This window comes from Vipera ursinii, assembly GCF_947247035.1.
Source record: "Vipera ursinii genome assembly, chromosome: 8".
NCBI lineage: Eukaryota > Metazoa > Chordata > Lepidosauria > Squamata > Viperidae > Vipera > Vipera ursinii.
In genome coordinates this window covers 4,043,598-4,067,302 of record NC_139519.1, presented here as the reverse complement: position 1 = coordinate 4,067,302, position 23,705 = coordinate 4,043,598, and the positions used below count along the sequence as shown (strand labels likewise).

Genomic DNA, 23,705 nt, shown 5'->3' with positions numbered 1-23,705 from the left:
GAGGAGGAAGGAGTATTAGGTATTGATAAAAGGAGAGTATTTCTAGCTGAGGGTCGAAATGAAGGATCCTTGATGCTCTCAACGTTTGGTTGTTTTCTTGCAGATATTTCATGACCCCAGTAGGTAACAGCATCAGTGCTAGAAAGGAATGGGGTTTTCAGAGAGGAGGGGGGGAGGAGGAAGAGGAAGAGGAGGAAGAGGTAGTGGTGGGTGGTGGTCTGTCTGGTCCTTGGTGTCTTTTGAGCTTGGTGGTTTTTTTGCAGAGGTTTCATGATCCAAACTAGGGAACGGCATCAGTGCTAGAAGGGAGGGGGGCTTTCAGAGAGGAGGAGGAGGTGGGGGAGAAGGAGGTGAGAGGAGGAGGTCTGTGGGGTCCTTGATGCTCTCTGAGCTGGGTGCTTTCCTTGCAGAGGTTTCATGGCCCAAACTAGTTAACATCATCAGTGCTGCACTGGTATTACCTGGTTTGGGTAATGAAACTCTGGAAGAAAGCCACCAAGCTCAGAGAGCACCAAAGGACTCCTCAGTATTAGGCATGTTTGTCACCTTGAGTTATATAGGTAAAGGTAAAGGTTCCCCCGCACATGCGTGCTAGTCATTTCCAACTCTAGGGGCCGGTGCTCATCTCCGTTTCAAAGCCGAAGAGCCAGCGCTCGTCCGAGGACGTCTCCGTGGTCATGTGGCCCGGCATGACTAGATGCCAAAGGTGCACGGAACGCTGTTACCTTCCCACCGGAGTGGTCCCTATTTTTCTACTTGCATTTTTACGTGCTTTCGAACTGCTAGGTTGGCAGAAGCTGGGACGAGTAACAGGCGCTCACTCTGCTACACAGCACTCGGGATTCGACCCGCCAAACTGCCAACCTTCTGATCAACAAGCTCAGCGTCCTAACCCACTGAGCCACCGCGTCCCTTTGAGTTATATATAAACACTAATAAAAGCTAACAAGTAAACCCATCAGTTGTTGGGACAAAAATATAACTTGACAGCGTTGAGTTGCTTTCGTTGCTCTGTAGAAAATCCTGCCCCTGATGAAGCCAGGAGACTGGAGGCCAGTTTGAAGGAACGCTAGGGATAGCAGGGGAGGCGAAAAGCTCCTTGCGCTCTTGATCGAGCAAGGGGAAACCCTTCGAATGTCCCCGGAATGAAAAACAGGATTTGCTTGGTATACAGAGTAGGGGAAGGAATCATTAAGAGAGAGAAGCTAAGATTTGGTATTTGCACCCTAAGCCAGAAAGTCGGCCCAGCCCTGACCTCACCTGCAGCAGAAAGCAATCAGAACAAAACATGCCTTGAATTTGTTGAGGAGCAGCTTCAGAACTTGCGGTGTGGTCATGGTGCTGTTGATACGGACATTCGTGACGGAGCCGTACGCTGGCGTGAACACCGATGTCTGAGGGAGGAAGCAGAGGGAGAGAGCAGGCTTCGTGAGAAGAATCGGGCAAGGGCAGCTGGAGACTTTCGTTAGGGGAGAAGGAAGCTGCTGCAGGCCACCTACGATGGGGGCAAGGACCAGGTTAGATTAACAGACTGAGTTCCCATTATAGGATTGACTAGGTCAGGGGTCTTCAAACTTGGCCCTTTTATGACTTGTGGACTTCAACTCCCAGAATTCCTCAGCCAGCTTTGCTGGCTGAGGAATTCTGAGAGTTGAAGTCCACAAGTCATAAAAGGGCCAAGTTTGAAGACCCCTGGACTAGGTTAACCAAACACCAAGGCAATGTCCGCAGTTCACGCTCTTTGTTACGTTTCCATGCAACTGGCTCAGTTCACACAACCTGGCGGCATCACCGTTGAGTTCCCACAAATTCCCTGAGTCCACCAGGGCACAGGTTGAATGCAGCTGATGGGCGGTTGGCCATAATTCACTGAAAGAAGAACAGGATCAAAAAGATGGAACTTAGGAGCTACAGGAACTTTGGAACCGGTGGTGTAAGTGCTTTTGGGGGAGGTCCGTCGTACCTTCAAGCAATCCCTAAGCGACCAGTCGTGAATCGAGGACTGCTTGTATGCAGTTTAAAACGATAAAAGGGGGAAGGGGGAACTTTTGTGGCTTCTTTTAAGACCGGCTCCCGAGGAGCTCCGTTCATTCTCTCAGGACCTTCTGGCTTGCTTTGCTGAAGAGGCTTCTCCCCACCACCACCACCCCCGGCCAACCCCCCCTCCCCCGGGAGCCTCACTTTGTGATTGTAGAAATGCCCGTTGATGGAGAAGCGGTGGCGCTTGATCCGCCGCTGTTCACTGGGGGTGCGAAGGTTCCCCCTGCGGCGCACCCCCACGTCGCTCCGCGTCCGCATCAGTTGGGGCGTCTCTTCCAGTTGAGCTTGGAATTCTCCGTCCTCTGAAACGGAGCAAAGCAGAGGGCCGTTACCCAAGGGAGGTGGATCTCAGAAGCATCCAGAGGACTGGAGGCATCCCTCAAAGGAAGGCTACCAGGGCTGCTGCACCCCCCCCCCCCGTGGTGCACGTTCCACCCCTCTCCTAGATGTGACCAATGCCTGTAAAACGGCTCTGTGTGTTTGTGTGTGGTGTCTGTCATGATGTGGCCACTCTGCAAGAGTCGCTGAGACGCACACAGGTAGCCTTTGATTTACAACAGCAAAAGCAACAGCACTTCGACTTATCTACCGCTTCGCAGTGCTTTACAGCCCTAAGCAGTTTACAGAGTCCGCATATTGCCCCCCTCGAAACAATCTGGTTCCTCATTTTACCGACCTTGGAAGAACGGAAGGCTGAGTCAATCTTGAGCCAGTCGTCATCGAACTGCCGAACTGCTGGCACTCAGCAGAATTAGCCTGCAGTGCTGCATTCTAACCCCTGCGCCCCCAGGGCTCGTGCAGCCACTCATTTAGTGACCATTCAAAGTCACGCACCGCCGGAAAAAGTGACTTACGGTCATTTGTCACACTTACAATCATTGCAGCATCTCCGTGGTCATGCGATCACAACGCAGATGCTTGGCAACTGACAACTGACTTATGACAGGCACAGCCTCCCAGGGTCTTGTGATTGTCATTTGTGACCTTCTCAGCTGGCTTCCAGCAGGCAAAAGCAATGGGGGAAGCTGGATTTGCTTAATGACCACACGATTCATTTATGTAACCCCCTTTTGCGACCTTCTGACAAGCGAAGTCAATGGGGAAGCCAGATTCACTTAACAACCATTTTACTAACTTAATAACTGCAGTCATTCCCTTAACAACTGTGGCATGGAAGGTCATAAAGTGGGGCAAAACGTCCTTCACAACTGTGTGGCTTAGCAATTATGGTTGTGAGTCAAGGACTACCTGTATAATTTCGAATTTGAATTTTATTGAATTTATATACCGCCCTTTCCCGTAGGACTCAGGGCGGTTTACAGGGTATATAAAACATCAATACAAAAATTAAGAGCAATTAAAAAAGATTAAACTAAATCCCTTATAACTTAATAAATTATGATTATCAACTTCATCATCTACACCAGGGGTAGGCAACCATTGCTCTTTTATGACTCACGGACTTCAACTCCCAGAATTCCTGGTTATCTGGCTCAGGAATTCTGGGAGTTGGGAGTCCACAAGTCATGAAACAGCCAAGGTTGCCTACCCCTGATCTATACAACCCCACTCCAACACCTCTGTCAAATAGAGGATACTTTAAATTGTGGAACACACACACACACACACACACACAAATTTAGATGTAAGAAGACAGACAATATTCACTTGTTTTCCTCTGCTAGGAAGAGAAACATTTCAAGGCCTGTCTGGAGCAGGGAGAGCTGTCTGATGAATGACGCCTTTTACAGACTGGAGCCAGCTCTTCACTGTTACACCAAGAAATAAAAAGAGGCTTTCCACACCCAACAAAGATCACGTTATGTGCGCAGAGAATTGTGTGTGCAATCTGCAAAAGGAAGGCCCTCTCTGGAATCTTAATTTCACTGTTAAGGGGAGAGGGGGAACAGCAGGCAGAAATTAACCAGAACTAACTTCAGTGGAAATTGTGCTGAAATTCATCAGGCCCACGAAAATCTCCTTGTGGCTCCCAGACCATCCCCAAAGAGGCTCTGAGGCCAACGTCTCGCTCTCCTTTTGTGGCCTGGAGCAGTGCCACTATTGTGAGAGGGAATTCACAGATGCCGTTCTGGCAACCAGACGGCAAAGCTCGGCCGTTGTCCGATTTCTGCAGAAGCCCGAAAAAGGCCTTGGCTTCGCTGGCTGTCCTGCTTTGGCTTTTCAAGCCACTCCATGCTTCCCTTGCAATTTTACAGCCTGGGGCTTTGTCAGTGACATCTGTGGGAAGGCTGCGCGCAGCTCCTGGAATTATTGGTCGATTGTTTTCTAATCACTGAATTTAAAAAAAAACGGGAGGGAGGGGGGCGTTGGGATAGTGGCTCCTAATAAGGAGCTCAGTTTGAGCCCAGAAGCCTCCTGCAACTGCCCAGCCTTGGTCGCGCCTTCCCAAAATTATTTTGCTTACATATTTGTTTTTATTTTATTTTATTATTTTATTTTATTTATTTTAATTCCATTTATATCCCGCCCTTCTCCGAAGACTCAGGGCGGCTTACAAGCTTAGCAGTAGCCTTCATTCTATGTATATGCCTGCTTATTAGGGCTTTCACACACACCCCAAGCGGCATTATTACAAAGTCAGCTTAATTGCCCCCAACAATCTGGGTCCTCATTTTACCTACCTGGGAAGGATGGAAGGCTGAGTCAACCTTGAGGGATGCGAACCTGCACTAATTGCAGGCAGCTGGTGTTACTGAAGGAGGCATTAGCCCACTGCTCCACCAAGGCTCTTCTCAATATTTCCGTTAGAATACAACGAAAGTATGAGAAATTAAAGAAAGAAAAGAGGAAAATAAGAAGAACACTGTTGACATATTTGCCTTCTTTTTTATCCCTCCTTCCGTTCAAACCTGCCAAGGCAGCGTTTGCAGTGCTCCCCCTTATTTGTACGCACAACCACCCTGCAAGACCTGAAAGCTAACTGGAGATTTGTTCCTTCCTCCCATGATATCCTCAAGGGGAATTAAAGTTTTCTTGGGGCTCCCCAGTGCCCATACGACACCCTTCACATCACCCCACCCTGTTAATACGACCACGCTCAATGTTATTGATGCAAATAAATTGGCTCAGCTGGGTCTGTTTTGAGGATTCAGCTCCTGGGGCAGCAGAGGACCCCCCCCCTTCCCCCCATCCAAAAAGGGAGCTTCTGCTTCTGCAATACCGACTGGCTGGGCCCCCTCCTGACTCAACCGGGGGTGGGACTCCAATTCAACAGTTTTTAGAGTTATTCCCTGGAGAGCTTTTGTGGCGCTCCCGTGGGATTTCTGGTGCAGCTCCCCAATATACTGAAATTCCTGCTGATCAATTTTTAATTGCCTCCTCCTTCAGCCTTGGCTTTTGATGGGAGATGGTGATGGGCCTGGGAAGCTCCACTTCAGACCGCAGAGCAGGACTGAGTCCCCAGCAATTGTCCCTTTCCAGCCCCGCCGGTTTATAATCAGCTTGGTTGGAAGGCTAAAACTGCCTTTCTGGAGCTTGGCTGTGGGAAGAGAATTGTGCAAATCTGACTGTGCTGCGTTTTCCCCCGCCCCACCTCCCACCCTTACGCCCCAGAAATCTGCCCGAGTCACTTCCCAATACTATAGGTAGTCCTTGCCTTATGACCACAACTGAATCCAAAATTTATGTTGCTAAGCAAGAAAATGGATAAGTGCGTCTTGCCCCATTTTTTTTGCCATGTTGTTAAGTGAATCACTGCAGATGTTAAGTCAGTAACACGGTTGTTGTTTTTTTTATTTAAAAAGTTTTACAATACATTTTAACTTTAATCCCCCCCTCCCCCACCCCTATCCAACCCTCCCTATCCCCCCCCACTCCCTCCCCCCCCCAACTTCCCAGAGCTAAATACAGGGCATAAAATCAAAAAACAAACATAGACACCCTTATGTTATCAACAATAAACTATAAATTCTATCTCTCTCTAGCTCATATAAAATGAATACAAACAATATTAACATTACAAATAAAGTAGAGGGGAAAAAAAGAGGAAAACAGAAAAAAAGCTTTGCTCAAAATAAATTTTCTTAATCCCAGTCCTTATTCATATTAATTTCAAAAAAAAAAGAAAAAGAAAAAAGAAAAGAAAAAAACAAAAAAACTTTCACCTGCTATTTGCATTCTCCCACCTTTCTCTAATTTCCAAACAATTTCTCAGTTACACGCCAAAAGCGCCTATCTCTGTTAGTCTTAATAATCTCCAACCAAACTAAACTACGATCAAAAATAGTTCTTGCATGTATCACACCAAATGTCTCACAGTTCCAAATCATCCTTAAATTCAAATAAAAGTTCAAATACAAAGAATATATATAAAAAAAAGATTTAGGCAATCTCTAAGACAACTTGTTATTAATTAGGAGCTTACATACCCATTCTTAGTTCAACACATACTTTAAATCCATTACCCTAATATACTTTTCTAGCAAGCAATCTTAAATTGTGTAAAATATTAACAAAAAGAAAAAAAAAAGAAAAAAACCCTTCTTTCTCCTCTATAATAATTTTACTCCATTGACATTCTAATCTAAAAATTAATCAGCAATCTTAACGCCCCAAAACTTTTGGAGCACCTCTGTCATGACCCCCAAAACTTCTTTAGACCGCTCCTCTCTCACATCTTCACTGTAAGCACGCTTTGGAGATTCCATAACTTTCTGCTGATCTTGCTCTTGCTCTCGTCTCGCTCTTCTTAGGGCGGCACGCGTCATCTTCTGGCCTCCTGCAGCAACCGATGAAACTGTGACTTGATCCCCTCCAACACCATTGTCCTCTGTCTGTCTATCTATAACATCTTGAGGCTTTCCCCCACCGTATCCTTTTGCAACTTCCAAAAATGATAGGGGGGTTGCTTTTAACACATTACTATAAAAATCACGTGCCTGAGCCACAGTAACCAAACGATGTCTTTTACCTTCATACATCGCCACCAATCCAACTGGAATCTCCCATCTAAACTTAATATCACGTTTCTTAAGTTCCTGTACCAGAAATGCAAAATCTTTCCTTCTCCTTAGAATCTTCGGAGGGATCTCTTTTAAAACCAAAACTTCTTGCTCAGCCACTACCAAATTAGTATCATAAGCAGCTTGAATAACTTCATCTCTCATTGCTCTCTTTGTAAAATAGACCACCACATCTCTGGGTAACTTCCTCTGTCTTGCAATCCATGAATTTACACCAAAAACTTTTTCCATATTTCCCTCAATTTCAGATGCTGACTGGCCCAGTACCCCTTCCAGAGCCTCAGAAATCAGCTGCTTTAAATCTTCTTTACCATTCTCCTTTAAACCCCTAATTCTAATAGCATACTGCATCTGATTATACTGAACAAGGCTCAATTCTTCGTCCATTTTATCCCTTATATTTTCATTTTCTAATACCTTTGCTTCTAATATAGAGTTCTTTTGACTGAGATCCTCCACTTTTATATCCAGCTGTAGCACACATTCAGCTACGGATTCAACCTTAGACAAAATGTCCACCCTCATTGCTCTCAGCTTCTCTTCTATCTTCTTCTCCAATTTCTCCATTTTCTCCTCCATTTTCTCCTCCAGCTTTTTCAACTTTTCATCCATCATATCAGACATCAATTGTACATGCTTTCCAAAAGCGTCTTGTAAATCCTTAAGCGTTAATGCCGGGGGAGATGCAGGAGGAAGCAAAGCTTGCAATGAGGTCTGTTGCACCAGGGAAGACCCCACATTCCGAAGAGCTTTAGAAGTTTTAGCCGCCATCTTCCCCCACTTTCACTTATTACTCACTTTCACTTTGAAGCTATAAAATCCATTGAGCTAGAAAGTAAAAATAAAGAGTCCACTTCACCTTGACCTCCTGTACCGCTCTGCCTGCTTCTTGATAATCAAAAGTATTTCCATTTGGCAGGGGTGGTTGCTAACGCCTGGCTCTGCTCCAATAATCCCAGAGCAGAGGCTCGGAGCAACCCAGGCTTCGGGGGGGCTCATCCTTCAGCCGCCCAAGCTCTCAGCTCAGGCGGCCCCAGAGAGCTCAACCCCTACCTGGGGCCTCACCCCCTCCTCTTCTCCTGAGGAGGGGGCTTCAAATCCATCTAAACAGCTGATCGGCGCTGTTTACGATGGAAAAACACAGCTGCGGAGCGGGCAGCCCGAAAACGGCTGTCTTCGGCGTCGCGTCGCCACCGGAAGTCCCAGTAACACGGTTGTTAAATGAATCTGGCTTCTCCCTTGACTTTGCTTGTCAGAAGGGGATTATAATATGTCCTGGGACACTGCAACTGTCTCATAAATAGGAGTCAGTTACCAAGCGTCTGAGTTTTGACCGTTGGTGCTACAATGGTCACAAGGGTGAAAAACAGTCATAAGTCATTTTTTTCAGTGCCATTATAACTTCAAATGGACACTAAGTAAATGTTCATAAGTCGAGGACCACTTGTATCTTGTTTCTCAATGCTTAAAAAAAATTCTTTAACCCCACCTTGGCTCTTTAACTCCCAGAATTCCTGAGCCAGCCATGCTGAGGGGAAAGGGAGAGGTTTCCAAACTGAGCCATGCTGGCTGAGGAATTCTGGGAGTTGAAGTCCACGAGTCATAAAAGAGCCAAGGCCTAGGCACCAGGAAGTGTCACTCTCTATACCACCAAGAAGATTGAAATGGGGGATACGACCAGCAACTGGAGGTTGACCACACTCAGATTTGGGACTAAAGCAATCTTCAAGCCTCAGGTGCTTCCAGGGCCTCTGTTGGACCTGCAAGGTGAGCCAAAGCCTCCTTTCCCAAGGCATCATCCCTAAGAGGGTACCAGGCATCTCTGGGTCCCGTCAGAGGCACCCTTGCCCAAACCCTGGAAGGAGATTTCTCCGTTTTATCCTGTTGGCTTCTATCCTCCATGCCCCAGGAAGGGGAAAGCACGTCCCAGATCACCCCGCTCAAAGCAGGACCCTCTTTTCTGCCCCCTGGTAGCAGAAGGAAAAAAAATGCACAGGGAAAGTGTGGGTCACCCCCATGACTTCCTTTCTCTTCTGATACAGGGTGATCCAGGAAGTCTTCGACAAAAAAAGTTCTAGAGCCCATGGTCCACTCCCGCAGGTTCTGTGTGCAGATGGGAAGACCTGTTGGATGTCAGGCTACAAAACTGGAGCGGAGAGGTTGGGGTCTCTGATGGGTTGTGCAGCTGGAGAAGGAGCTTGGGGGGGGGGAAATATCAGTAGTAGCACCCCAGCTTCCCAGGCAGCAGATTCCAGGAGGAATCAAGACAAGAGGCTGCACAGCCCTGAAATGGATTTTGGGGGGGGGGGGGCGTGGAGAGAGAGAAAAAGTTCAGGGTAGCCTAGAATCTACCAGGGTAGATCTATACAGTAGGTAGTTCTCAACTTACAACTGCTTGTTTAGTGAACACTCAGAGTTACAATGGCATTCAGGTGGAAAAATAACTTGTGACCAGTTTTCAGACTTATGACTGTGGCAGCATCCCCCTGGTCACACGATGAAAATTCAAATGCTTGGCAACCGGCATGTAATTTATGACGGTTGCAGTGCCCCGGGGTCACGTGATCCCCTTTTGCAACCTGACAAGCAAACTCACTGAGGAAGCCACACCTGCGTTCCAACTTAACGACTGCAGTGATTCACTTAACACAGTGGCAAGAAAGGTCATAAAATAGGGCAAAACTCACTTAAATAACTGTCTTGCTTGGCCATGGAGATTTTGAGCCTCAATTGTGGTTGTAAGTTGAAAACTACCCATATTAGGTTGGGTCAGGGGTAGGCCACCTTGGCTCTTTTATGACTCGTGAACTTCAACTCCCAGAATTCCTGAGCCAGCACGGCTCAGCATGGAAACCTCTCCCTTTTCCCTCAGCTATGCTGGCTCAGGAATTCTGGGAGTTGAAGTCCACAAGTCATGAAGGGGCCTAGGCCAGGGGTAGGCCACCTTGGCTCTTTTATGACTCGTGGACTTCAACTCCCAGAATTCCTGAGCCAGCATGGCTCAGCATGGAAACCTTTCCCTTTTCCCTCAGCTATGCTGGCTCAGGAATTCTGGGAGTTGAAGTCCACAAGTCATGAAGGGGCCTAGGCCTAGGCCAGGGGTAGGCCACCTTGGCTCTTTTATGACTCATGGACTTCAACTCCCAGAATTCCTGAGCCAGTATGGATCAGCATGGAAACCTCTCCCTTTTCCCTCAGCTATGCTGGCTAAGGAATTCTGGGAGTTGAAGTCCACAAGTCATGAAGGGGCCTAGGCCAGGGGTAGGCCACCTTGGCTCTTTTATGACTCCTGGACTTCAACTCCCAGAATTCCTGAGCCAGCATGGCTCAGCATGGAAACCTCTCCCTTTTCCCTCAGCTATGCTGGCTAAGGAATTCTGGGAGTTGAAGTCCAGGAGTCATAAAAGAGCCAAGGTGGCCTACCCCTGGGTTAGGTTGTAGCTTTAGTCTGGCGAGAGTCTGTCTCGGAAGTATAAGCAAAGGAAGAGCTAGAGTCGATTGGATCTCCCTCTTTCAGGCCTGGCAGGCTGAGGTGTGGCTGTGAGTTGCGTGATGCTGAGCAAATGCAGAAGAACATCCCTCTGCCATTGTTCAGCCCCAAAAGAGGAGAAAGTGTATGAGATTCGCAAGGGCCATTTGACTTTATGGGAAAGTTTGGGAGAAGCTTCCAAGATTTATTCTACTTCGCTACCGTAAAGAATATTTTGGGCATCCCCATCGTGCCTGTCATTTGACCTGGCCTACCTCAAAGGACAGACAGGGAACAAATCCTAGCATGGTTTGACCCGTTTAGCTTTTGGCTTGCTCTTTTCTTCCAGTGACATTCCTGCATCTCTCACCAGTGCCGCTTGCACTGCACACAACTGGCTGGAAAAAGGCAGCTCTCCACCCCCGCTGTAGGGCCACTTGTTCCAGAACCGGCACCTTTTTCAACATTGCAAAAGGGTAGAAAAGCCGCTTGTTTTTCCTTGCTGAACTAGCACTGATGATGTCGCTTAACTTTGGGTCATGAAACGTCGGCCAGAAAACCAACAAGCTCAGCTAGCAGCAACGATCCCTACAAATATCCTCCTTTGTTGGTCCCTCATTTAACAAAATGGGGGGGAAGCCCTCTGAGAATGAGGGGGGAGGAGGGTTAAACATGAATTGGCTTAGATTGGATTGTCACACTGTTCTCTGATGATGAAAGCCGGGTGCAACTTAAGCTGCCATCTGCGATTCGCCCCTTCCTGCATTCGATGTTTTGTCAACAGCTCTTTGGCTGCAGGACTCCTGCAGTTAATGGAGGAAGTAAGAAGAGGAAGTTATCAGCCACCGTCAGTCGATGGCAAGATAAGCGAATGCTGCACAGCAGCCTCAGCTTCCCCCCTATTTGTGTAGGGCCAAGCACAGCTGCTCTGACCCCATGGAAGACAGAGGGCAAAGATGCCCTTTCCAAATCATGCACAGCCCAGCATCATTCATCCCGTGACCGCACCGTGGTTGGCGCCAAAACTCTGCCTGGGAGGAGGAAGCAAAAGAGCAAAATGCTCTGCTTACGTTTTGCAAATGCTAACCAGAGCAACTAGGGCAGGGGTAGGCAACCTCGGCTCTTTTATGACTCGTGGACTTCAACTCCCAGAATTCCTGAGTCAGCTGGCTCAGGGATTCTGGGAGCTGCAGTCCATGAGTCATAAAAGAGCCGAGGTTGCCTACCCCTGAACTAGGGGATGGAGGGAAGGGTTCCCAAGAGTCCAGAGGGAGGTTGGCTGCTTTCCTGGGAACAGAAGACCATTTTCTGGGATAAGAAGGACTCATTGGGAGATGAATGCACAATAGGTTTTCTGCACATGTACGTGTGCACACATACACACACACAGGGAGGAAGGGAGAGAGAGAGACAAAGAGAGAGAGAGAGGCAGAGAGAGAGAAGGCTGCTTCACGTTCAGAAAAGTGCGTTTCATCTATGAGCTACAATAAGCTGCTGGCTTATTGACTGTAATTCTGATGGCAAAGTAATCCCAGCCTTTCTCAGCCTCGCAGCCCATCAACAGCGCTCCTGTTTTCTCAAACAGGAAGGACAGCCATGGCAACTCAGAGGAACAATGGTTTGTGTTGCCAAGGGGAAGAGAAGCCAAGCTGATTCCTTCACATCCCTGGGTGCCAGATGTGTGTGTGCGTATATGTACAAGCTTAGTTTCTAGTGCTGGTCTTGCAAATTCCTAAGCCGTGGAGCTCTGCTAGATCACATCAAAGATCTATGGGGATTTCATTCTCCACAGATGCCACAATCCCACAGGCAGGAATCTGTCCATATGTACATGTGTACGCATGTGTGCATGCTTGCGAAGCCATTCTCCTATTGTTATTTCCCAACTGACAGCATATTCGGGCACATAATTCAGGGCCAAGCAATCACAGTTCTGTTGGCCATAATGCTCTCTATTTTTAAAGTCATCCAACCTGGAAACTCTTTTATAGCAATTTATCCCCAGAGTTGAGCAGAGATGATCATTCCTAATCCTGAAATGAAACATACATTGCAACCTTGGAAGGGAGGGAGGGAGGGAGGGAGGGAGGGAGGGAGGAAGGAAGGAAGGAAGGAAGGAAGGAAGGAAGGAAGGAAGGAAGAAAGAAGATAGGAAGAAGGAAGGAAGGAAAAAGAAAGATAGGAAGGAAGGAAGGAAGGAAGGAAGGAAGGAAGGAGGAAGGAAGGAAGGAAGGAAGGAAGGAAGGAAGGAAGGAAGGAAGGAAGGAAGGAAGGAAGAAGAAATATAGTAAGGAGGAAGGAAGGAAGAAGAAAGATAGGAAGGAAGGAAGAAGGAAGAAGCAAGGAAGGAAAATGAAAGATAGGAAGGAGGAAGGAAGGAAGGTAGGAGGAAGGAAGGAAGGAAGGAAGGAAGGAAGCAAGGTAGGAGAAAGGAAGGAAGGAAGGAAGGAAGGAAGGAAGGAAGGAAGGAAGGAAGGAAGGAAGGAGAAAGATAGGAAGGGAGGGAGGGAGGGAGGGAGGGAGATGGACTCAGATTCAACTGGGGTGCCATAGAAAACCTGACGGACCAGGATAGAGCAGATGAAGAAGGTTTCTCTAAGTGGTCACTAGGAAATGAAAATGACTTGATGGCACATAATTGATCAATTAGGGAAAAAGAGGAGGAGGGTCTATGCCTTAAATTAAAGGCAGGATATAAATCTAACAAATTCATGTATAAATATTATTTTTTATTCTTTCTGAAACCATACAAGGAGATCCCACTGGTGGAAATTCATGAAAAAGAGCTTCTTTCTTTCTTCTTTCTTTCACCCACCCCTTGGTAGGCAGTTGCTTCCTTTCCAGTCTTACCTGTTTTCCCATCTGTTGCGTCCCCTTCGGATGCGGGCTCGGCCTCTGTGACCTGAATATCAGGCAAGGTGGTGGGCTTAATGACAGACCTTGGGATGAAAGAGAGGAAGACGTCAACACCCAAGGGGGTAGGAATAGCCAACAGGGCTTTGTCAAGCTTTATGAAGCGAGCAATTCTCATTAAGGTGCCAACCATCAAAGGACGTTTAGTCCATCGGTTGGGGTTGAAGGTGGGAAGAAGGAAGGGAGTTCCATTATGGAAGCCCTGCACAGCTGGCCACAGGTCTACAAGGAGGACAACACTCAGTCCTCCGAGGGGAAAGGGAAGGAGAAAGAAACGCGGGATGGAACCCAGTCTGCTGTTTTACAGGGGTGGTCCCCAACCTTTCCGGCTTTGCGGACTGGCGGGTGAAGGGGGAGAAGAAATGGTCATGTGTGAGTGGCAGGCACGCACTTGCACACGCAGCTCCATTTGCACAAGCAGTGAGCACATGCATGCGCGAGTGCCCATTGCTTGCGCAAATGGAACTGCACAGGCAAGCATGCGCGGCGGCTGCAAACACAGACCGTTCTGAACGGGCCGCAGCCCAGTCCTGGGGACCCCCTTTTCACAGGACTGTAAAACGTTTACTACAGGCTGCTCTGCCATCTCACATGGGTCCTGCAAAAAGGGTCATTTAGATAGTCAAGCTGAGCTCCAGATTTCCAACAAGGGCACCAAATTTCAGAAAGACAGGACAGGGAGTTTAATTGGATCCATGAATTGAGGTCTCCTCTGCTGAAAGGAACTTCCTGATTGTGAGAATTATGAAACAATAAAGCAACCTGCATCCTGCAGTCATGGGAGTTCCATCCCTTGGAAGATTGGGGAACCATTAATCCAGGATGTCACTATTGCAAGATGGGCAGCCATGTAAATTGGTTAAACAAATAAATATTACAAACTTGAATTGAAGGCAATCTTGACAATCCATCTTTAAACTGATATATGTACTTTCACATTATCAAAATCTCAACATAGCAACTTTTGGGGGGATTCTGAAGGAACTTGCATCTACATTGTGAATAACTCATCCACAGGTACCAAGTAACAAGATCAGGTCTTCAATCCACTGACTTATTGGGGCCAAAACTTTTTGCTTCTCTGCAGCAAAAAGCCTCTGAGAAGGCCTTCCCATTGTTGAGCTGTCAATTTCCAAGGAACCTGTGCTCATTTGGATGACAGCATCATGGAAACCAAGCTAGAGGAAAAAAACCATCCTACAATAGTGCAGCTGGTTAGGATGTAAAGCTATAATCTGGGTAACTGCAGGCATAGATGAAGCAGCCTTTGTGCCTGCATGAATTTTGTTTGGGGAAAGAAAGAAAGAAAGAAAGAAAGAAAGAAAGAAAGAAAGAAAGAAAGAAAGAAAGAAAGAAAGAAAGAAAGAAAGAAAGAAAGAAAGAAAGAAAGAAAGAAAGAAAGAAAGAAAGGAGGGAGGGAGGGAGGGAGGGAGGGAGGGAAAGAAAGAAAGAAAGAAAGAAAGAAAGAAAGAAAGAAAGAAAGAAAGAAAGAAAGAACTCTCAATAAACCCAATTTCATTCAAAAAGGTATCAAAGCCAAATGAGCTGAACCTCCTAGACAAAATCCAATTTCCACTCCAATCAAATAACGTCAATTGAAACAGATTATATTGTTATGTTATATATCATATCATATTATAGTAGTATTCTGTTATTTTATAATAAATAATTCATTTATCTTATGAATAAAAACTCAAAGCAGTGAACGTACATAATACTCCCCACAAGAACAGCCCTGTGATGTGGGTGTGGGTGAGAGAGAGGCTGTTTGGCCTAGTAGTTCAGGCACCAGGGTTGAAACCAGGAGACGGTGAGTTCTAGTCCCGCCTTAGACATGAAGGCCGGCTGGCTGGCCCTGGGCCAGTCGCTTGCTCTCTCATCCCAGCTCACCTCACAGAGCAGAAGGAAGGAGTATTCAGCACGTTTGTCACCTTGAGATATTTATAAAACTAAAAAGACAGGATAAAATAATTAAAAATAAAAAAAATATTCCAGGAATTGAAATTCTCATCCGATGGTATTTTCATATTTAGGTCAGCCTTCCCCTCCAGTCCAAACCTTTATTTAAGTCAAAGATTACAGAGAGTCATCTTGAAACCAAAACAGGAAAATCAAAACAGGCAAAAAAGAATTATATGTTATCACACAAAGGATCATGACTGCAGGTTTGAGGAATTTTCCGTGCAAAACTCTGCCCTTCCAAAACAGCCAGGCTGCATTGTGGAACCCGGGCTAAGCCCCACAGCAAATCCTCCCAGGATTGTGCTAGGAATCCCTCATTAGTCTTGGATCAAAAGACCAAAAGAGCCAGTTTGGTCTAGTGCAGGGGTAAGGCAACCTTGGCTCTTTTATGACTCATGGACTTCAACTCCCAGAATTCCTGAGCCAGCCACGCTGAGGGGAAAGGGAGAGGTTTCCAAGCTGAGCCAGGCTGGCTCAGGAATTCTGGGAGTTGAAGTCCACGAGTCATAAGGGGGCTATAGTTCCCTCATGCTGGCTCAGGAATTCTGGGAGTTGAAGTCCATGAGTCATAAAAGAGCCGAGGTTGCCTACCCCTGGCTTAGGCCTAGGCCGCTTTATGACTCATGGACTTCAACTCCCAGAATTCCTGAGCTAGCCATGCTGAGGGGAAAGGGAGAGGTTTCCAAGCTGAGTCAGGCTGGCTCAGGAATTCTGGGAGATGAAGTCCATGCGTCATAAAAGAGCCACGGTTGCCTACCCCTGGTCTTGTGTTAAGGTATCAGGACAGAAACCAGGAGACGCTGAGTTCCAGTCCCGCCTTGGACACAAAAACTGGCTGGGTGGCTTTGGGCCAATCACTCCAGCAAACAGGTGCACGGTTTGTGGGGAAAACAAGAGGAGGACGTGGTCATTGCCTTATTTAGAAAAGCAATCAAAGTAGGATATTTTTTTTTAATTCCATTTATATCCCGCCCTTCTCCAAAGACTCAGGGCGGCTTACAAGCTTAGCAGTAGCCTTCATTCTATGTATATGCCTGCTTATTAGGGCTTTCACACACCCCCAAGCGGCATTATTACAAAGTCAGCTTAATTGCCCCCAACAATCTGGGTCCTCATTTTACCTACCTCGGAAGGATGGAAGGCTGAGTCAACCTTGAGCCTGGTGGGACTCGAACCTGCACTAATTGCAGGCAGCTGGTGTTACTTGGAGGCATTAGCCCACTGCTCCACCAAGGCTCATATGTATAGAAAAACAGAGAAACCTTGGAAAAAATAATCTGATCAGGTGAGAAAGGTGGGGGGTGAGGCCAGAGTTCCAAAGGGGCTTCCTGTCCTCCCCAAAGTCCCAAATCCCCCCCCCAAGCAGGCTATACGAGCACCTTTACCTCTGAGAAAAGCCCATTCAGAGCTTGGGGGGCGGAATCTGGTGCAGAGAAAAGCTACTCGCTCGCATCTCCTCTCTGAACAAAAGAGCCATCGGAAGTGGGTGGCAGACATTTGCCTGCAACCGGCCATTAGCCTTTCTCTCCAGGCACAAGCCATGACTAATACGAATGTGCACACATGCGCGCGCACACATGCCTCCCCCGCAGGGACGTGTACTGACCCGTGGGCGCCCAGGTTGCAGCCAGAGTGCCAGGAGGAGGAGGAAGGAGGCGGGCGCAGGCGCTGGTTGTCGTCCTGCATCTGCAAGCGGATGGGCCTGCAGAGACCCCAGGAGATGTTCAGCAGGCCCTCCACGATGAACTCGCCTTCTTCCTGCGGGGAGGGAGAGCAAGGGGATGAGCACTTTGTTCTACCGACCTCCCCACAGCTCTGCCAATAGGAGTGTGGTCCACCTCGTTTTGAAGTGTGACCCTCAACGTGCCACCCAAAATATGGTATGAGCAAAGAGGAAACCTTCATACTTTATGGTATATAGACCACAATTTATAGAAGAAGGAGGAGGAGGAGGAGGAGGAGGAGGAGGAGGAGGAGGAGGAGGAGGAGGAGAAAAGAAGAAGGAGGAGGAGGAGGAGGAGAAAAGAAGAAGGAGGAGGAGGAGGAGGAGGAGGAAGAGGAGGAGAAGAGAAGGAGGAGAATTATTATTATTATTACTATTACTATTAATATTATTGGCTGGAGGAAAAGGAGCCTAAGGCCAGAACTGCTCTGCCTTCCTCAGGCAGCGAAGTTTCCTTGGCTCCTGATTTCTCACCCTTTGTGCATCTGGGGACCGAGTCCTTTTCCTACCTCTCGATGCCGAAGCTGTAAATTGTGGCCCTCGTAGTAGAGGTTGTATGTCTTCAAGTGTAGCAGGAGCTCGTTCCTGGAAGGGGGGGAGGGGCAGGAGGAGTTAGAAGAAGACAGGGACCCTGGGGAAGTCAAAGGCAAATGCAGGTAGTCCTTGACTTACAACCGCAGTTCAGCCCCAAATTTCTGTTGCTAAGGGAGACAGTTGTTAAATGGGTTTTGCCCCATTTTTACCACCTTTCTTGCCACCGTTGTTAAGTGAATCAATACACCTATTAAGTTAGCCACGTGACTAGTGAGTGAATCTGGTTTCCCCCATTGACCTTGCTTGTCAAAAGGTGGCAAAAGGGGATCCCGTGACCCCGAGACACGGTGACCGTCGTAAATATGAGTCACTTGCCGAGCGGCTGAATTCCGATCACGTGACCACAGGGATGCTGCGGTGGTTGTAAGTGCGAAAAAGGGTCCTAAAGTCACTTTTTCCAGCGCTGTTGTAACTTTCAACCATCACTAAATGAACTGCTGTAAGTTGAGGATTACCTGTTCAGTTGGGGGGGGGCACAATTTCTGTAACCACAGACAGGGACCCTCTTCGCCAACTGCCTGCAAGAGCTAGTGGCACAACCCAGGCTTTGACGGCAGGGACCAAGAACCTTCTAGCCAACACAGCATGAGGTTCTGCCATGCTGGCTGCAGTGCCTACATTTCACCAAAATGGTCTCTGGGACCCGATGGCAGATCTTATAGTCCAAACACTGATGCAAATCATACTAGAAATGCTGGCTCACTTTACAGGATGCCAGCCTCCTCCTGAATAGATTTTTATTAAAAGAATCTGCAAAAATAGCCAGCCATGGGATCCTAGGGCAGGAAGGGACCTTAGAGGTCTTCTAGTCCAAACCCTTCCCATGGCAATAGACCCAATATCACCCCGAATTTTAACGTTAAAGCCACGTTCGCTTTAAATGGACAGGCAACTTGAACAGGCTACTGCTAAGCTTGTAAGCCGCCCTGAGTCTTCGGAGAAGGGCGGGATATAAATGGAATTAAAATAAAAATAAAAATAAAAAAACTTAGGGACACTTGCCTAAGGAAATCAACCAGGGCAATATTTCTCAAACTTAACAACTTTTAAGATCTGTGGACTTCAACTCCCAAAAAACTGGGAGTTGAAGTCCACAAATCTTAAAAATGCCAAGGTTGACAAACACTGATCTGGGGCCCCAAAAGCATTTTGCTTACACCAACTGCAACTGCAATTCACCAAATATCATTCAGACATGCCTGCAATGATCAGAAGCTAGAGAAAAAAAATACTCAGCCTTTTTGGCAAGGTAAAAACGGTTAGTACTAAGCCAATTTATCTTAATCTTTGAGACTGGGATATGTGCCTGGTTATAAACACAGTGTTTTAAAGTAACAGCCTTTTTCTATTACATTCTATAGTTTGGTTTTATTTCTCTGACCTTCAGCCAGTGATTTTCAAATACCTTACATGGAAACCCCTGTCTGGGGATGGAAAGTCTGTTGTGTATCTTCAGGCAAGTGGAAAGAGGCTGCCACATCACAAAAATAAGACATGTCCACGGGGTAAGCGTGTCTCAAGACAGTCAACCTGGCAGCCAGACCCGGGCAATTGAAACCCCCAGCCCTCTTTTACATGCACTGAGACCCACAATGTGTGCAAAAAAGGAGGTGGGTTTCAACTGTGTGGTTGTGGCTGCCATGTTGACTTTTTTGACCCCTTCCTGCACACATAGCTGATGTTTTTAGTCCTTCAATGCATTGCGCATCCTTTCTGTTCCAGGAAATGCACCCATCAATTAATGGCGGGGAGAGGGGATGTGGGGGTCAGAAAAGGCAAGATGGTGCATATGGCAGCATGATTAAAGCCCTGCCCATTTGCACATGCTCAGAAGATTCCGCTCACCCTCCTAAGCTTGCCATCTTGCCTCCTTTGACCCACCTCGCCTGCTGTCCCCCCGGCGCTCTTTTCTCTAAGCGCCTACCACAGACTCGCACAGAGAGACAACCGAGGAATGGCTTACTTTGAGATGTATTTGTCTTGCCCACAAGGGACCAGAGAGGTCTCGCTGTCAAACTCCATCCTGGGAATAGCATGAGGAACACAAGCCTGGATGTGAAGAAAAGAAAAGACTCAGTTTATCTCTGACTTAAATAGAGGCAAAGAATCTCAGTGCCCAGAAGTTACTTAATGCAACGATAAACTGCAAATTCTGTCTGGTGTGTGTTGATCAACAGCGAAATATCCAAAAGTGCAGGAGAAGAGTGTTTAAGAACCAAGGGACGAGTGGAGTGTCAGCGGTAGCTTTTTATTCCTAAAACTGGCAGGTGGCAAGATGTGAGCTCTCCAAGCTGCTTTTGCTTTACAGACAAGTCTTTCTCAACCTTGACAGCTTTAAGATGGGTGGACTTCAACTCCCAGAATTCCCCAGCCAGCCAGCTGGAATTCTACAGAGAAGATCATCTGCCAGGCTAAGAGTGGTCCACGTTGCATCTGCCTAGCAACCCCACTTTCTGTCCAGGAAAAAAAAAAGAAAGCAAGGCAGCCTGCAACCTTCCAGGGCACACAAGTAGATATAAATCCAGAAGAGGCAAATCCAGAACCTACAATAGCCAGATCCAAAATTAAACTACAAAGGAAATTGATGGGCAACTTGCATCTGCTCTGCTTGACCCAGATTCTGGATTGCCTAGCAGGGGAGATCTGCAGGGGCACGCAATCTCCAGTCCTCCTGCAGAGGAATTCTGTGCCAAGGAAAACATGCAGATGGTAACCAAGCAATGTGGTTGTTGTTAGCTGCGAAGTCGTGTCCGACCCATCACAACCCCATGGACAACATTCCTCCAGGCCTTCCTGTCCTCTACCATCTTCTGGAGTCCATTTAGGCTCACGCCTACTGCTTCAGTGACTCCATCCAGCCACCTCATTCTCTGTCGTCCCCTTCTTCTCTTGCCCTCAACCTTTCCCAGCATGAGGCTCTTCTCCAGTGAGTCCTTCCTTCTCATTGGGTGGCCAAAGTATTTGAGTTTTAGCTTCAGGATCTGGCCTGGGAAGATTTACCTACAGAAGTAGTGAATTTCTCAGACTTATGAGCCCATCAGCGACTGAGTCCAAAAGCATTGGAGGACTTATTCGGACTTTTCTATCTGGCTTCTAAAATTTCAAGCATACCTTTGCTGGCTTTAAGAGCTTGAAACCGATTTTTAAAGTTAAAAAGGCAAAGTTCTAAAGTGAGGAATCGCTTTCCTAGGCACCTCCCCGGTTCTGCAACACCCAAAACCTTCTTGGCGCAACTCCTTGCAGTTCTTCCGTCTGGCCTCTGTTATTCACAGTTGTCCACGAGACAGAGACTCACTAGTTGCAAAACCCCTAAAGCAGGAAGCGGGGCAGCGTAAGGCCAGCATTGCATCCGCAAAGACATTGTTTTTCCGGAGGGGGGCGGGCAGGAGACAAAGGAAGCAGAAGTACTAATAATACCGCAAGGCCCCAGCAAGGCAGCTGTCTCCACTCCGCATTTCCTGCCGGATCTCATAAGTAGCACAACAAGGCCCAGGTCGTGGCCAGGAGGCTCCACCGGACCTTTTGGGGAGCCTGAATACACGCTTCCAGGAGAAGGGGGTGTCCCTGGGGGCATCAGAGCCAGATGAAGGGTCTGGAGCCCAGAAGCCCATGAAAAAGGGGGTACCCCCCTGTCCAAATTCCATATGCAGAAGCAAACTGGGTTGGTAGTGGAGTCAATGGATGGGTAAAAATGCCAAATCCGGTCGAAACATCTGGCTGACTTTGCTACGAACAAAAATAATAATAATAATAAAACAGCCAGCAGCTGCATAAGACATTTGTATAGGGGAATTTGCTTTCCCAAGCAAAGAATCTTGTTTGATCCAGATGTTTGTTCTCAGATTACAATAAGCTGGCTTTCCTTGTCCAGTCTGGTTCCTCCTCTCCCCCCCCCCCCCAATTGGGTTGGCCTTCAATTCCATAATCCCCGATCCTGGAACCACCGAAGCAGTTGCCAAAAGCGCCCTTTTGCATTTATGGTGGAAGATTGAGGATCAGAGCCTGGAAAAGAGACAAAACTCTGCCTTCTCTTGCATCCTTCAAAACACAACTCCTCTCTCCCAAGGGACTGTGAAAGAAGAAACAGTTCCCAGAAATTGGACATTTCTTCCAGGGTTTGCTAGATGCTTCTGCAATGAGCACTATAAACATTTAAAGACGCAGCAAAATTCAGACTCTGGACGGGCTGAATTTCTTGTTTATACTACATAAATACCACTGTATCCAACTACTATCTGTATTTTACAATGCAGTGTTTCTCACCCTTGGCAACTTTAAGCGGCCAAGCATGCTGTCTGGAGAATTCGGGGGGGGGGGAACGGGTGCCGGGCCAGAACAGAGTCCTCACTACGCGAAAGGGCCATGTGGGCCCTTGCCATCCCCCTGGGCTCCTCTGCCTGGCATCTGCAAAGGGGCAAAGGGCATCGCCAGCTTTGTAGCATCTTTGAGGAAACGATGCAAATGATGTCATCTGTCATTCAAGAGGTCACAAAGCCCCTGCTGGGACCCCCCCCCATCATCTCCTCTTCCCCTTAAGAGTTGCAGGAGCTCCTCCTCACCACTGGGGGCCTTGGGGAAAGGTCTGCCCAAGGGACAGCCAAGGCCCTTCCCTGCGCCCCACACTAGAGGAGGCAGGCAGAAAATCAGGCAGAAGCGTCTGAGGCACCCTAATTTTTGCCAAGGAAACACCAAGTTGGTGGCCATGGCATCCTTTGCAAATCATTTACATGCAACCGCGAAATCACCATTCAGTGTCATGGCAGGAATTAAGAACAAGGGGCCGGCCTGCAAAGAGAATGCCAAGTTGCACTATTATTCACGACACACACAAAACCCCTGTGAGAAATGCAGGCGCATCACGTGCAAGGAAAGCAGCTGCTCAGCCTCCGAGTGAGGCAGCCTTTGTCCTTCACAAGCAGACAGCTCAGCATGCCAGGGGTTCTCCCCATGCCAAACTCCCCAAGATTTTGCAGGGAAATGTTTCCAGAGCACTGGGAAACGGCTGTGAAGCAAAAGATGACTGGGGGAGTGAAGGTTAAAACATATAAAGAACGGTTGCAGGAACTGGGTAGGTCTAATGTAGAGAAAAGAAGGACTAGGGGGGACATGATAGCAGTGCCCCAATATTTGAGGGGCTGCCACAGAGAAGAGGGGGTCAAATTATTCTCCAAAGCACCAGAGGGAAGGATGAGAAACAATGGTTGGAAACTAACCAAGGAGAGAAGCAACCTGGAACTAAGGAAAAACTTCCTAACAGTGAGAACAATAAACCAGTGGAACAACCTGCCTCCAGAAGTTGTAGGTGCCTCATCACTGGAGGCTTTTAAGGAGAGACTGGACAGCCGCTTGTCTGAAATGGTATAGGCTCTCCTGCCTGAGCAGGGGGTTGGACTAGAAGACCTCCAGGGTCCCTTTCAACTCTATTATTCTGTTATTTGGTTGTTCTTCTAACAGTTCCCAACAATACTGAGAAACACAGAAGCATGGAGGGCAGAAGCTCCTTGCAAACATCAAGTGGTTTGTCCTCGAGGCCTAAAAGAGACACAAGGTGGGATGGAGAGTTCTTGGAAAGGTAAAAGAGTCACAGATGGCTTCTCAAGATCAAGGTGACCTTCCAAGCATGGCAACCAGGCTCAGTAAAAAAAAGTTGATGGCCACAATAGTTGTGTTCATGACTCCACCCCACAACCTCCCCGTCATTGTCCTGAGCTATGTCTTAATTTTGGGAGGCTGCAGCCAATGAGGCTCATCTATGAAAGGGCTCCAGGGAGGCCAGAAAAGTTTGGCTCCTTCCAGCTTGCCCAAGTTTGCAAACTGGACTTTAGCAGCATCTTCCACTTAACTAATGGTCTTTGTACATGCAAAGTCCAAAACCTCTAGTCTTACCTGGACAACAATCCCTAGAAGCCTCAGCCAGCCTGGGCTTCCTTCTTCATAAGCCACGAAGCAGAGATGAGGGATCTACATATTTGCATTTTGGCTCTGTGGGAGCCGTAATAGGATTGTAAAACATGCTTTCAAC

The 23,705-nt window shown here is 47.5% G+C and overlaps 1 protein-coding gene across 2 annotated transcripts in view; it reads right to left on the bottom strand.

Moving 5' to 3' along the window:
• RASSF2 (Ras association domain family member 2) overlaps positions 1-23,705 on the bottom strand; it is a 40,418-nt gene that overhangs the window by 4,745 nt on the left and 11,968 nt on the right. The window contains exons 1-7 of one of the 2 annotated variants that reach the window (XM_083368351.1): positions 20,795-20,941; positions 19,647-19,732; positions 17,599-17,674; positions 16,973-17,124; positions 13,342-13,430; positions 2,182-2,342; positions 1,293-1,394 (exon numbers count right to left, since the gene is read on the bottom strand). In XM_083368351.1, the coding sequence (XP_083224477.1) occupies positions 1,293-1,394; positions 2,182-2,342; positions 13,342-13,430; positions 16,973-17,124; positions 17,599-17,674; positions 19,647-19,705 (639 nt within the window). In that variant the 5' untranslated portion in view covers positions 19,706-19,732; positions 20,795-20,941. Of the gene's footprint in view, positions 1-1,292; positions 1,395-2,181; positions 2,343-13,341; positions 13,431-16,972; positions 17,125-17,598; positions 17,675-19,646; positions 19,733-20,794; positions 20,942-23,705 lie in introns of those variants that run through there. The other variant, XM_083368352.1, reaches the window with a different exon arrangement.